General features: G+C 40.2%; 1 protein-coding gene across 8 annotated transcripts in view; it reads left to right on the top strand.

Annotated features, from left to right (window-relative positions):
- The window catches only part of LOC104858050 (multidrug and toxin extrusion protein 2-like), a 64,492-nt gene that overhangs the window by 22,167 nt on the left and 29,573 nt on the right, over positions 1-12,752 (top strand). Inside the window, exons 6-8 of one of the 8 annotated variants that reach the window (XM_033762748.1) lie at positions 6,317-6,384; positions 7,738-7,806; positions 10,488-10,489. The exons of 2 other annotated variants lie outside the window; for them this stretch is intronic. In XM_033762748.1, the coding sequence (XP_033618639.1) occupies positions 6,317-6,384; positions 7,738-7,784 (115 nt within the window). In that variant the 3' untranslated portion in view covers positions 7,785-7,806; positions 10,488-10,489. Of the gene's footprint in view, positions 1-238; positions 450-6,316; positions 6,385-7,737; positions 7,820-8,967; positions 9,007-10,487; positions 10,490-12,752 lie in introns of those variants that run through there. 5 more of the 8 variants (XM_033762749.1, XM_033762747.1, XM_010618147.3 and 2 more) reach the window with 5 other exon arrangements.

Here is a 12,752-nt window from a genome sequence, read left to right as displayed (position 1 = left end):
TCGATCCCCACCCCCCGCCAAAAAAAAAAAAAAAAAGTAAAAATAAAAATAAAGTTCTTGAATATCACCTATACCAATTCTGATTTGTCAACACTTAGCCACATGGCCACCCCAAGCTGCAAGAAAGATACAAGTGGCCTCTAAGATCAATGGGAAGTTGGTTTCGGTAGACAAATAGTAAGTACTCAGGAAATATTAACAGCTACAGCTCTTAAATTCTCTTGTATTCACTCCCTAGATACTCATTTATCTTGTCAGATTTCATCCTTGCTCCAGTGTGAGAAAGAAGTTCCCTGAAGAAGTTATTTATCATTTTACTAATTGAAGTGATACTTCTCAGTTAAGTATTATATAGTAGTCCCCCCTTACCTGCAGTTTTGCTTTTGTGGTTTCATTTATTTGTACCAGCAAGAAGGGTGAGCATTAACAATAAGTTATTTGAGAGAACAACTGGCAATATTCACATAATTTTTATTACAGTCTATAATTAAATAATCCTATTAATAGTATAATTATATTAATATTATATTGTCATAACTATATTTCATTATTAGTTATTGTTCTTAATCTCTTACTGTGCCTCCCTTATGAATTAAACTTTATGATAGGTATGTATGTGGAAAAACCATAATATAGTATTCAGTACTATCTGCAATTTCAGGCACCTACTTAGGGTCTTCACATATCTGCCCAGAGGAATCTAACTGTACTCTGAAGTAGTGGGATGCTAATTTTTTTTTTGCTTGAGACTTGCTGTATAGCCATGCTGGCCTTGAACTCACTATATAGCCTTAGGCTGGCCTCAAACTCATGGTGCTCTCTTCCTCTAGCTTCAGTGCTGGGATTACAGATGTGTACCATTACATCTGTTCAGGGATACTAATTTTTAATACAAATGATGCAAACTTGAAATTAGAGTTTGCCTACAAGAAAATTTTCGTATATGTACAGTTTAAAGCAAAATTATTCTGTAAAAGTGATGAAATAAGAACAACTGTAAGTCCCTAAACCTTAGATTTTTCTTATAATCAGCTTTCTTTCATTCATTTTCTTTGCATTTTTTGTTTGTTTGCCTCATGCATGCTAGGAAAACTGATAGACAAGTGTTTTACAAGTGAACTGTATCCCCAGCTCCCTTTTACTTTTAGCAGCAAGCAGGAGTAAGTCAAAGATTAGAGAATGTTCCAATATCCCTCTGCCAAGCCTCCACGTCTAAACAAAAAGGACTTTTATATATTTCCTTTCATTAGATCACAGTTTTTAATCATTTCAGATTACTTATGTTTCAATATCAAAAATGAGAAAAGCTGTCATTTTTTGAAAAGTTTCACTGAGATTCTTTACAAATTTGCAGTTATATAGCTATTACCACCATCTAGTTTTAAAATATTTCTGTTGCCCAAGAAAGATTCCTCATGACAGTTTGCAGTCAGCCTCAGCCCCTCAGCTCTGCAACCACTAACCTCCTATTAGTTGCTCTAGATTAGCTTTTCCTAGACCACTCCACTTATTTCATTGTTATGTAAACAATCCAGTGGTGAGAGATGAATGGCTTCTTCAGAGATAGCTAATTATCTGTAACTACATACTGTGCTCTTTCTTAATACAGGAGGCAGAATTTAAACTTGCTGTGCAAGGTGATTTGCATTTCCTTGCTCAACTTTTATCTTTATCTTTCTCCACCTCTTGGTTTCAGTCGTAGAGGAGCTATTTAAATATAGTATTGTTTTAAACACAAATGTGTATTTTGAATCTTCTGAAAATCCAGTTAATTATGCCATATCTACAGATCCTTTAATGTTTAGGAAGCTTTTGATGTGGATTTGTAGATTTTTTTCATGTCCTTGCGCTTATGAGGCAGGCAGCAGAACCACTGAGCTAAATCCCTAGCCCTGGATTTAGATTTGATATGACTTTAGTAGTCATTTAACTTTCTTCAAGCAATCAATATTCTTTTATATATTCATACATTCATAGAGTACTTGTACAACATTGTCCCCCTTCACATAAAACAAACAAACAAACAACATGCTAGGTGTGATGGCCCCAGTTTATAATCTCAACCACGCAGGAGGCTAAAACAGAATTGCAAGTTCCAGTCTGGGAGACTTAGCGCTCTTCCACTAAGCTATACCCCAACTCTTTCTATCAACCCTTCCTTTCCTTTTTTGCTTTTTATGGCACTAATATTTCAAAGAGTGCAAACCAGTTGGCTTGTAGAATGCCCCTCATGGATTATCTCTGGATTTGTGTCCTCATGAGTAGACTTGGGTTTTTAAATTTTAAGAATTATATTTTAAAATTTCTAATATTCTATGTAGTTCTTTTTATATCTGACCATAACTTCTTGCCTTTGAACATTTTAAGAATGCTTATTTAAAAATTTGTTTTAGGCAGGCATAGTGGTTCATGCATGTAATCCCAGCATTTGGGAGGCTGAGGCAGGAGGGTTGCTGCCAGTTTGAGGGCAGCTTGAATACATAATAAAATTCAAGGCCAGCCTGGACTGCATAGTGGAACCCTGTCTCAGAAAATAAACAAACAAAAAACAAAAATTATTTCAGATTGGCCTGCCATTCATAAAATATGAATTATTTTTTTCACAACTGGCAATTGAACAAAGGGCTTTGTGCATGCTACGCAAGCTGAACTACATCCCCAGCCTTTAGTTATTTTTAGACAGGTTTTGGTTTGTAGCCCAGAGTCTGAACTAAGATCTTCCTGCCTCAGATGCCTGAGTAACTGAGATTACGGGCATGCGCCACCATGCCCAGCGTGGCATTGGATTTCTTATCTGTTTGTTTCCGTGGTCATGGAACATACTTCCTATCTTGCTGATCCTCAGACTCATATTTTTTCACATTTTAATGTCTCAAAAATTGGACTTCATCTTTCAGTTGCTAGGCTACAATGTTGTACCATCATTTCATTGGCAGGTTCTTCCTGGTACATAATAAAACCTGGGATGTGTTGACATACAGGACTTAACCTCACTAAGCTGTCCCCTCAAGCTTTTGACTGACTTCTTTATGGTGTTGTGTGCTTACTCATCTCCTGAAGGGTTATCCTCCTCGTGAGTCACACATGTGCACCGTCCATTTGTTCGAGTCGTGTCTGCTCGGGTCTGATGGAATATACCTGTTCCAAGCCCAGCTTCTTGCCTTAGGGTGTCCTCACTGTGGCTGTGCTCCAGGTTCTCCTGCAAGTGGTGACCCTTTCTGCTCATAGCTTGAGGGGGGCGGCTTGCTTGTGTCCAGCACAGACTGACAGGTGGCTTGTCTTTATTTGCAGATGGGGACAGTGATTTCCTGGCTGCTAGTTCTCCCTGCTCACTCAAGCCTGTGCCTCCCCCTCCCACCCCACCCCTGCACCCCTCCTCACTATCCGTGGCCATCAGGCAGTCCGTGTGGCTTTTCCTACTATTTTGTTGTGTTGTTCTCTCAAATTCCACTACAAACCTGGGGTGTCAGGTGGGCCCCAGGCTTAATCTTCTTCCCCTAGACTATGTTGCCTTCTAGGACATGAGTTGCAAATCGGCTCTTGATACTTTCCTTTGTTCTTTATTACAGAAATTCCTTCCTGTTCCCGGTGCCTGCCTGGACTGCTTTCCCTTTTCCTCTCCTGTTCTAAACCTTAGATGCAAAGCACCGAGTTTCGCATGTTAGAATTTATGGGCAGCCGTGTGGTCATTCCTTCCATCGCTCTTCTCCCATGTCAGGGTGTTTTCCTCGTATCAACATTTCCGTCCTCCTCCCTTACGGCCCTTTCCCTGTGTTTGCTATTCCATTTCCAACGTGACTCTTTGAAGAATGTGCAGTGTTTATTTTTTTTGCCTGTATATATGTTTACATTCAAATACTAATAGTACTGTAGTTTGTATTTATTTTCTATAAACTTTTTTACTTAGTACATGAGCCAATTCTAGGCCACATCCTATCTTTATAAATAAAGTTTTATTGGAACACCGCTATGTCATTTACACATTTACAATAATTTAGATATTGTTTGTGGCTGTTCTTGTGTCTTTAGAGCAGAGTTGAATAGTTATGACAAAGAATACTTGGCCCATAAAGTTGAAATATTTATCATCTGACTCTTTACATGAAAAATCTGTTGGTCTCTAACAGCCCAGTGTTTTCTTCCTTTTTAAAAAACTGGTAAAATGCACGTGATACAAAATGTACCATCTGTCCTAACCATTTTAAGGGCACAAGTTAGTGGCATTAAGTACACTCACACCATCATTCAACCATCCTAATCATCTGGCTTAGTTCATTTTCTGTTGCTGTCGTTGAATACTATGTACTGAAGAATTAATAAGTCTGTTTAACTAAAATTCCTGGATGCTGGGAATACTCTGAGCATCGTGTCAGCATCTTCTCAGCATCTGGTGGGGGTCTTCTTCCTGCATCATAACATGATGAAAGCTGTCACATGGTGACAGAGCAAGAGTGGTAGAGAGCTCACTTTTATACCAAAGTCACTACCTCAGTAACCCACAAGTCCACTAACACCCCAGTCCATTAATCCATGAGGCCTGTGCTCTTGTCATCTAATCTCCTCCCAAAGATCCTACCTCCAAATACCATTAACATATGACTTTGGGGATGGTGGTATTTTGGAGAAACATCTATCTCCAGAAAAGTTTCACCTTGAAAAACAAATTCTATACCCACTCTTGTCCTCAGCCCTGGGCTACTACTATCCTACTTTTTACTTCTGTAAATGTGACTGCTCTTGATATCTTGTATAATTGAAATTATATAGTATATGTGACTGGTTTATTTTACTTAGCATAATGTCCTCAAGGTTCATCCAGTGCTGTAGCATGCATCAGGATTTCCTCCCTTTTAAAGGCTGAGTAGCATTACTCTGTATGTATAAACCATATTTCATTTATCCACTCATCAGTTGATGGGTATTTGGGTTGCTTCTATCCTTTAGCTATTGTGAATAGTGCTGATATGAGAACAGGTGTACAGATGTCTCTTTAAAATACTGATTTTACTGAAGTGTGGTGGTATACGCCTATAATCCCAGCACACAGGAGGCTGAGGCATGAGGATCACAAGTTTGAGACCAGCCTGGGCTACAAAGTCAAGTTTGAGGCCATCCTGAACTACACAGTGAGGCTGGGTCTAAACACACACACACACACACACACACACACACACACACACACACATACACACACACACACACACACACTGATTTAAAGTCCTTTGGCTATATACTTAGTGGTAAAATTGCTGAGTCATTTGGTAATTCTAGTTTTAATTTTGAGGAACCTGTGTATTATTTTTCTACAGCAGCCGCACTTTTTTACATCCCCACCAACAATATACAAGGATTCCAGTTTCTCTATATCCTTGCCAACCTTTGTTACTTATTGTATTTTTTTAAATAATAGACATTCTAATGGGTAGAAGGCAATAACTCATTGTGGTTCTGATTTACATTTCCCTATTGATTAGTGATATTTAATATCTTTTCATACATGTATCCATTTGTATGCTGTCTTTGGAGAGATGTCTATCAGAATTATTTGCCTGTTTTTAAATTGGACTTTTTCATTGCTGAGTTGCAGAAGTTGTATATTACAGATATTATGACATATAGATATCCTTATCAGATATATGATTTGCAAATATTTTCTCCCATCTCCTGGGCTACCTTTTCACTCTGCTGATTCTTCCTTTGAGGCATAGAAGCTGTTAATTTTGATGTAGTCTAATTTATCCATTTTTATTTTATTGCTTTGGAACACAATTTTATTATAATATCTATCAAAATCTAGGTGGAGTGGGAGAGACAGTCACAGCTACGAAGAAGCCTGAGGCAAGAAGATTGCCTGAGCCCAGGGGCTTGAGACCAGCCTGGGCAAGATAGTGAGACCCTCTCAAAAACAAAACAAGAAAACAACCAACTATCCACACTGCCATTATGTACATATATATAACTGGTGTTTTGCTTTCAGCTGTAGGGTGCAGCTATCATTTTTTACTTCTGTAAAGGTCTCCTTGATATCCCCCACATTTCACAATCACCATCTGCCACAGTAAATCCAACTTGTTTTTTATGAAGCAGCACAGAAATTTCTCTGCCATTTACACCCAGGAGTGGCATGTGTGGGTGACAGGGCATAGAAGTACTCCAGTTTCACCAGACATTGCCAGTTTAGTGTCTGACATCTTAAACTCCAGTCCTCTTTATATTTTGCTGGAGAACTGAGGTCAGCCTGAGTCTCTGGCCATGGGGGAAGAAGAGGGTAGATGAGACAGAATGGTTGGTACCTGTTTTCTTCTGTGTTCTCCAGGTTGGACGAAGGAGTGCTTCCAGGAGTGGGGCTCTTACATCCACCTGGCTGTTCCCAGCATGTTCATGGTATGTATCGAGTGGTGGACTTTGAAATCGGGACCTTCCTGGAAGGTTGGTCATCATTCAGCAGAAACCTACATGTAGCGTAAGAGTCTTGCCTCCTAGAAACTGAATTCTGCTTTCTCATTTTGTTCCATTTCATCAGGCTCAAAAAAAAAAAAAAAAAAAAAAAAAAGGTTTGCAATATAGGAATAAGCCCTTGGCCATCCATAGGCATATTCAAACTAGGCAAGGCTTTGGCTTAGTTCTGGGGCACTCCTTCATTTTGTAAATGAGGAAAGGAGGACTTTGGTGAAATGTTCTCCCATGGAACAGAGCGTGTCCAACTTAAGGCTCTGTCAGGAGCCGTTTCCTTCAGCTGAGTTTTGCTAGGCTTCCAGCCAAGGTTTTAAGACTTGAACAGATATAGCACGATTGACTTGGCTGTGTTTAGGCTCTGACCTATATTATGGCTTGTATCTAGATGTCCCCCTAAAGCCTCATGTGCTCTCAGCTAGGATTTTTCAGAGGTGACTGGTCCTAGAGTGCAATGCTGGGGTTAAGGGTCCATGACTACTAAATTAGTCCACTGTTTGGTTAAGCATAGGTATTATGTCCCAGCCACAAGAAAAGTAGCACAGGCAGATATTGGTTCTGAGAGTGTGGTCGTTGCTGTGACGTTACCTGGCCATGTGGTTTAGGAGCCTTTCATATTGGCTTTCAGAAAGAGTTTGGAAGGTTTTAGAGATGCTGCCTGCAGGCCTGGAATGCTTTAAGCTGTACTTAATGAAGATTCTAGTCGGAGCTAAGAAGACCAGAATGCTGAGGGAAATGCAGCCAGTAAAGGACCAGGCTCAAGAGGTTTCACTTAGGAACAGGACTGCAATGGCCGTTGGACTCTAAACCATGTGTGCCATGCTTTGACTGGAACCTCTAGAAACTGTGAGCTCAAATAAACCTCTCTTTCTTTAACCTAAGGTGTCAGATATTTTGTCCCAGTGACGAGAAAAGTAACCAAGACACCTTATGTTTCTAGCAGAATTGTGATTTCCATTGATGTGTGTAGATTTCTGCTGCCCTCTCGCCTTTTCTCCAACCACACTACCTTAAGTTTCCCAGGAATGATCTGCAAGTCCAGGAGCCTGGCTTTTCTCTACTTTGAACAGCAGATGGGAGTCGTGGGTAGAGGCTTGGGTAATGAGCCTGAGGCAACTCCCTAGGAAAAGTAGTCTGGGTTCTCCTCAGCAGATGGTGAATCTGACCATCAGATCATGCTTCTGGGACATTCTTAGTTTCTCTGAACTTAAAATGCATTCTATGAAGGAAATGTTTGCTATAATTCACTCTTTGAAATGTGTTCTCCGTGTGTTGGCATTTCAGGACTGATTAATGTGACACAGCTTAGAGCCCCAGGCAATCATTTATGAACTGGTCTCTGTGGCCTACATGGTAAGAACCCTGGGTGAGTCTTGATACCTTCTCTGCGTTTGTCATTGCAGGGAGATAGAGCTAGAGGTAGACAGAGGGAGAGAGAAGGGGGGGAGAGAAAGGGGGGAGGGAGGGGGGGAGAGAGAAAGAAAGCGAGAAAGAGAGAGGAGAGAATATGTGATATGTGCTTGGGGCCAGACACTCTGGGTTGAATTCTTGCCATGCCACTCCTTGACTGTGTGACAAAGGGGTCATTACTTAACCTTTCTGAACCTTAGCTTTCTCATATAAAAAGTAGGAGAAATACCTACATTGCAGGTAAAGACTGAATGAGATACCGCCCATAAAACACTTAGCTAGATGATGGTATATTCATATTGAACCAAATCTTGAGTTGGTACTGGGATGTGATGGCCAGTAACATGGAGACAGAGATAAAGAAGAAAAGAGATGAGTAAAAGTATTCATTGCAAGTCTCTTGTATATATGATAAGTACCACAAAAAGAGTTATAAAGGGTCTGAGATCCATTGAAACAGAGTGGACACCTTTTAGACAGGAAATTCTGCGTTGCTGTTTAAATCTTGAAAGATGAGAACAGTGGGCCTGGGGTGTCCATGGCTAGGAGCCAGCTGTGTAGCCTGGGCAGAGGCTCTGTGTGGAACAGTATGCGGCACTGCTGAGGGTTAGTGAGAAGGGTGATGGGAGGCAGGAAGCAGCATTTAGGGCTGAGGGCTCTGGTGAGGAAAAAACCTTTCTTGCTTCTGTGTAGAAGCTGGCTTAGAGCGAGGGAAGAAATGGAGGTAGGAGTGGGGAAAGAGTTTGGGTGGGCAATTTGGAGGCTTTGGGAAGAGTAGAAGTAGATGAAGCTGGGCATGGCGACGCATGCCTGTAATCCCAGCACTCGGGAGGCTGAGGCAGGAGGATCGCTGTGAGTTCAAGACCAGCCTGGGCTACATAGTGAGACACTGCCTCAAAAAACCAAAAAAAAAAAAAAAAGAATAGAAGTAGATGAATGAGGTAAATGGGGAGGCAGAGTTGTGGACTGTGAGGTGAGGAATGAGAATAATCATGTTCAGCTTGAACACTTTTCCATATTTCTTGAATATTCCAACTCTGCACAGACAGGATATGTGCTTATTATCTGTCTCCTCTTCTCTCCTCGCCCTCTTTCTCTCCCCAGCCCAGTACTGGAGATGGAACCCAAGGCCTTTTCAGTGAGGTAGATCCACAGCCCTTTTGAAATTCTTGATTTTATAAGATCACAGAGGGCTTATGTGCTTTTTGTTTAATCTTAAAAATGGAAAAATATTAACAGGAGTTGGCATGGCCATCTAGGGAGAAGGCAATCCCTATAGTCCCCACAACCTGCCCACCAGAAAGACACTGTTACAATTGGAAGATGAAATTAATGATTTTTCCTTGCTTTCTCAGTCAAAAATTGTATCATATTTTGGTTTGTTTCGTATTGAAGCCAGGACTTTTCTTGTACAGCCTTTTGTTTATGTTTCTGTCATTTCTAACAGTCTTTCTTGTTGGCAGAGGCAGTGCAGACCTTTACCACATTATAAGATCATGCATTATTTAAACACAACATTGAGTATCAGTCCAATGTTTACCTGAAACACCTCCTGGCTCCTTGATCCCTTGTTCAATTTATGTACACTGATTTTATAGATTTTTTTTTTTTCCAGCGATCTATGGAGCTGTCATTATAGGATCTTTCCTTCTCCTTATACATTGTCTGCAGTTTCTCTGACCTCATGTCTTCCTCTTTCTTAAGACTCTTTGAAATATATATATTTTTAATTGAAAAACTGTGTTCAGGTAAGTTATGAACCATTCACATCTGAGAGCCTTTATTCTCCTTTTCCTCTTGTTTAATAGTTTGGCTGAGGGTAGAATTCTAGATTCAAAATAATTTCCCCCAGAAGTTTGAAGCCATTGCTCCCTGGGCTTCTGACATTCAGAGTTATCTAAGGTCTGATCCAAATCTGGCTTTTGTTCCTGTGCAGACAACATGATTTTTCTCTTTGAAAGTTTTAACATTTGTTCCTTCTTTATCCATGTGGTTCACAGGGATGTATTTTTTTAGATATTTTTTTTACTTCTGCTTCGTACTTGGGATGCCTTTTCAGAACTTGTGATGTTGTTTAACTCTGAGAAATTAAAAAAAAATGTATATATAATTTCTCCTCTCTCTCTAATTTTTTTTTTTTTGATACCAGAGATCGAACTTGGGTCCTTGCTCTTGTGAGGCAGGTGGCAGAACCACTGAACTAAATCCCTGACTCTGTAATTTTTTTCTAGTCTGTCTTTTAAGTTTCCTGTTGGGTTGAGTCTGATCTGCTGGATTAATCTGCTGGATCTCTAGATTAATCTTCTTATTTTGGACCTTTTTTTTTTTTACATTTAGAGAAAACTCTTGTTTTTGTCCCTGTTCCCCCTGAAATAAGGTCTTATTAAATCACTAAGTTGTCCAGGTGAGGCCTGAACTTATGATCCTCCTGTCTCAGCCTCCCAGAGTGCTGGGATTACAGGTTTGTTCCACCATATTTGTTCTCTTCTTCTTTTGTGCTATACTATCTTTAATTATCTCTGAGGATACTAAATCAAACCTTTAAACATTCTCTTCTGATCCTTGCATCATCTATTTTATTTCCTCTGAAGTGAGCTGGTCTTTTATTTTGATCTTTTGGGAAGATGTATACTTCAGTTTTCCTCAAAGCTTTGGTTATTTATTTATTTATTTATTTATTTATTTGTTTTTGCAGTACTGAGGATTGAACTCAGAACCTTGCGCTTACAAGGCAGGCACGGTGCCAATAAGCTAAATCTCTGGCCACTAAAGCTCCTGTGATCTTAATAGTCCATTTATACTTATGAATTAATGAGTATAAAATAAATGGTCCGTGTAATGTTCCTCTCCCCTAGTTTGGAGGTTTTTCTCCAACAGACGCTTTTCCCCTGAGAGGGACAGAACAGCGAGGCACTCCATGCAGAGACGGTGTCTTTCAAGTGCTATCTTCATGGTGTCTGTCAAGTGCTATCTTCACTTTTGGGTTCACCATTGAGAAGCATGTGAAGGCAGTGTGACCACCATGTTTACCTATCCCCTGGCGGAAAGGCAGGGCTTGATTCTGGGCACTCATACAACACAGGAGGCAGCACCCTTTCCTTCTCTGAGCCCTGCCTTGTGCACAGTTAGGCTGGGTGTCATCTCTCTGGGTTAGAGATGACCATGGGAGTAGCAAGACTCCAGGGCTCCTGGGAAGAAGGGACATGACCTGGCCTTCTGTGTGTGTCCTGAGCTGTGGCTTTCCGTGGTTCTCTGGGACCATTGCAATGGCACCTGCTTTCCCTCTTCCAAAAGCTGCTCTGCTTTTTCATCCTCAATGTTGCTAATGAGTTTTTTTTTCCACCAAGCATGGAAATTTATTTTCTACTAATGGTGTTTAAGGATGGAAGAGAATTGTGTACCCATCATTTACCTTGAACTAGAGGTCAATTATATGTAGTCTGTGCAGAAGTTCTATACATGTCTATGTCAAGTACATTCTTCTTCAAGTTATTAATTTTACCAATTTAATATATGTTTTTATCAATTCATTTTAGGATAGTTTTCAAAACAAATTAGGAAGCTGTTGGGAGGATGCAGCTACTAGTAGGAATGAGAAGTTAAGCAAATGTATAAATTATTAAAAGCCAAAACCAAAGTTGTTTATCATACAACTCATGTCACCCAAATAGCCCAGGAGCAGCACTGTGTTACAAGATAAGCGGGAGTCAAAGGAATACTCTGAAGATTGAATGATGGTCTCTTAAGAAACAGGAAACCTTACAGCTTTAGAATTCTATAATCCATGATTAGAGTTGTGGCATTTGAAGGGGCACGCAGGACCACTTGCTGGGTGGTCAGACGCGCGGTCCACCAGCAGGGAGGGATTGTGCAGTCAGATTCTGTCGACCTTTATTGGGTCCTGCAGTGTCCCGGACTTTGTTCTCAGTGCTTTTTCACATGGTTTCTTCAATTCTTATTAATAATATTTGTATATGGTCAAATCTTACCTCGTGGAATGTAGCTAATTGAATGGAGCTAGATTCATGACTATTTGTGTGTAGTCAACAAAAGAACTGTTTGGCCCCCAAATCCAGCTTCTTGAGGAGGTTCTGTTCTGGTCTGTGTGTGGGCAGCAGAGAGCAGTCAGGGAAGCTGCTACACTCTTTGAGTGAAGAAGAGGGGTGTCGAGGCTAAGCAGTTTGACTCTGGTCACCCAGCTAGAATGTAGTGGAATCAGCTCTAGAACCCAGATCTCTAGACCTGTCTGAACTTCTCATATAGGTGGACCCTAGTTCCCTACTACTTGAATTTTCAGAATTTTTAAATTGTGATTTATGATTGCTAATTCCTAGGTGCCCCTTGGCTTTGGTGTGGCTGCCAGCGTCCGAGTGGGCAATGCTCTGGGGGCAGGGGATGCTGAGCAGGCCCAGTGCTCCTGTACCACTGTTCTCCTGTGTGCTAATGAGTATAGACTTTCTGCTCCCCAGTGTCCATACTGAATTTAGTGTGATAAGTTAAAACCAACATGTCAGAATGTCTCCGGGAAGAGAATGTCATATATATAAAATCTTATTCTTTATGTTCTTTCTAATTCACAGAGTTAGATCTTCTGGTTATAATCTTCTATTATTATATAACAAAGTAATAATACTATGCTTGGTACTTCTGAAATATTTCAAAAGAAATTATTATTATGTACAATCTATTTTATGATCACAGTCTGAGTGATAGAGTCTCTGTGTTCCTGGACTGTTGCCTCCTCTGGCAGTTCTAATGTGCTGGAATCTGAGCTATTAGAAAAGATTCTGAGGTATTGATGTCTTAGTCTGTATGTGCCACTATAATAGAAGACCCAAGATGAGGACTTTTTTTTTTTTTTTTTTTTTTTTTTTTTTTTGGCATTGACT

The sequence above is a fragment of the Fukomys damarensis genome, unplaced genomic scaffold (assembly GCF_012274545.1).
Source record: "Fukomys damarensis isolate Sample0158 unplaced genomic scaffold, DMR_v1.0_HiC HiC_scaffold_13, whole genome shotgun sequence".
NCBI lineage: Eukaryota > Metazoa > Chordata > Mammalia > Rodentia > Bathyergidae > Fukomys > Fukomys damarensis.
This window is presented reverse-complemented; position numbering and strand designations above follow the sequence as displayed.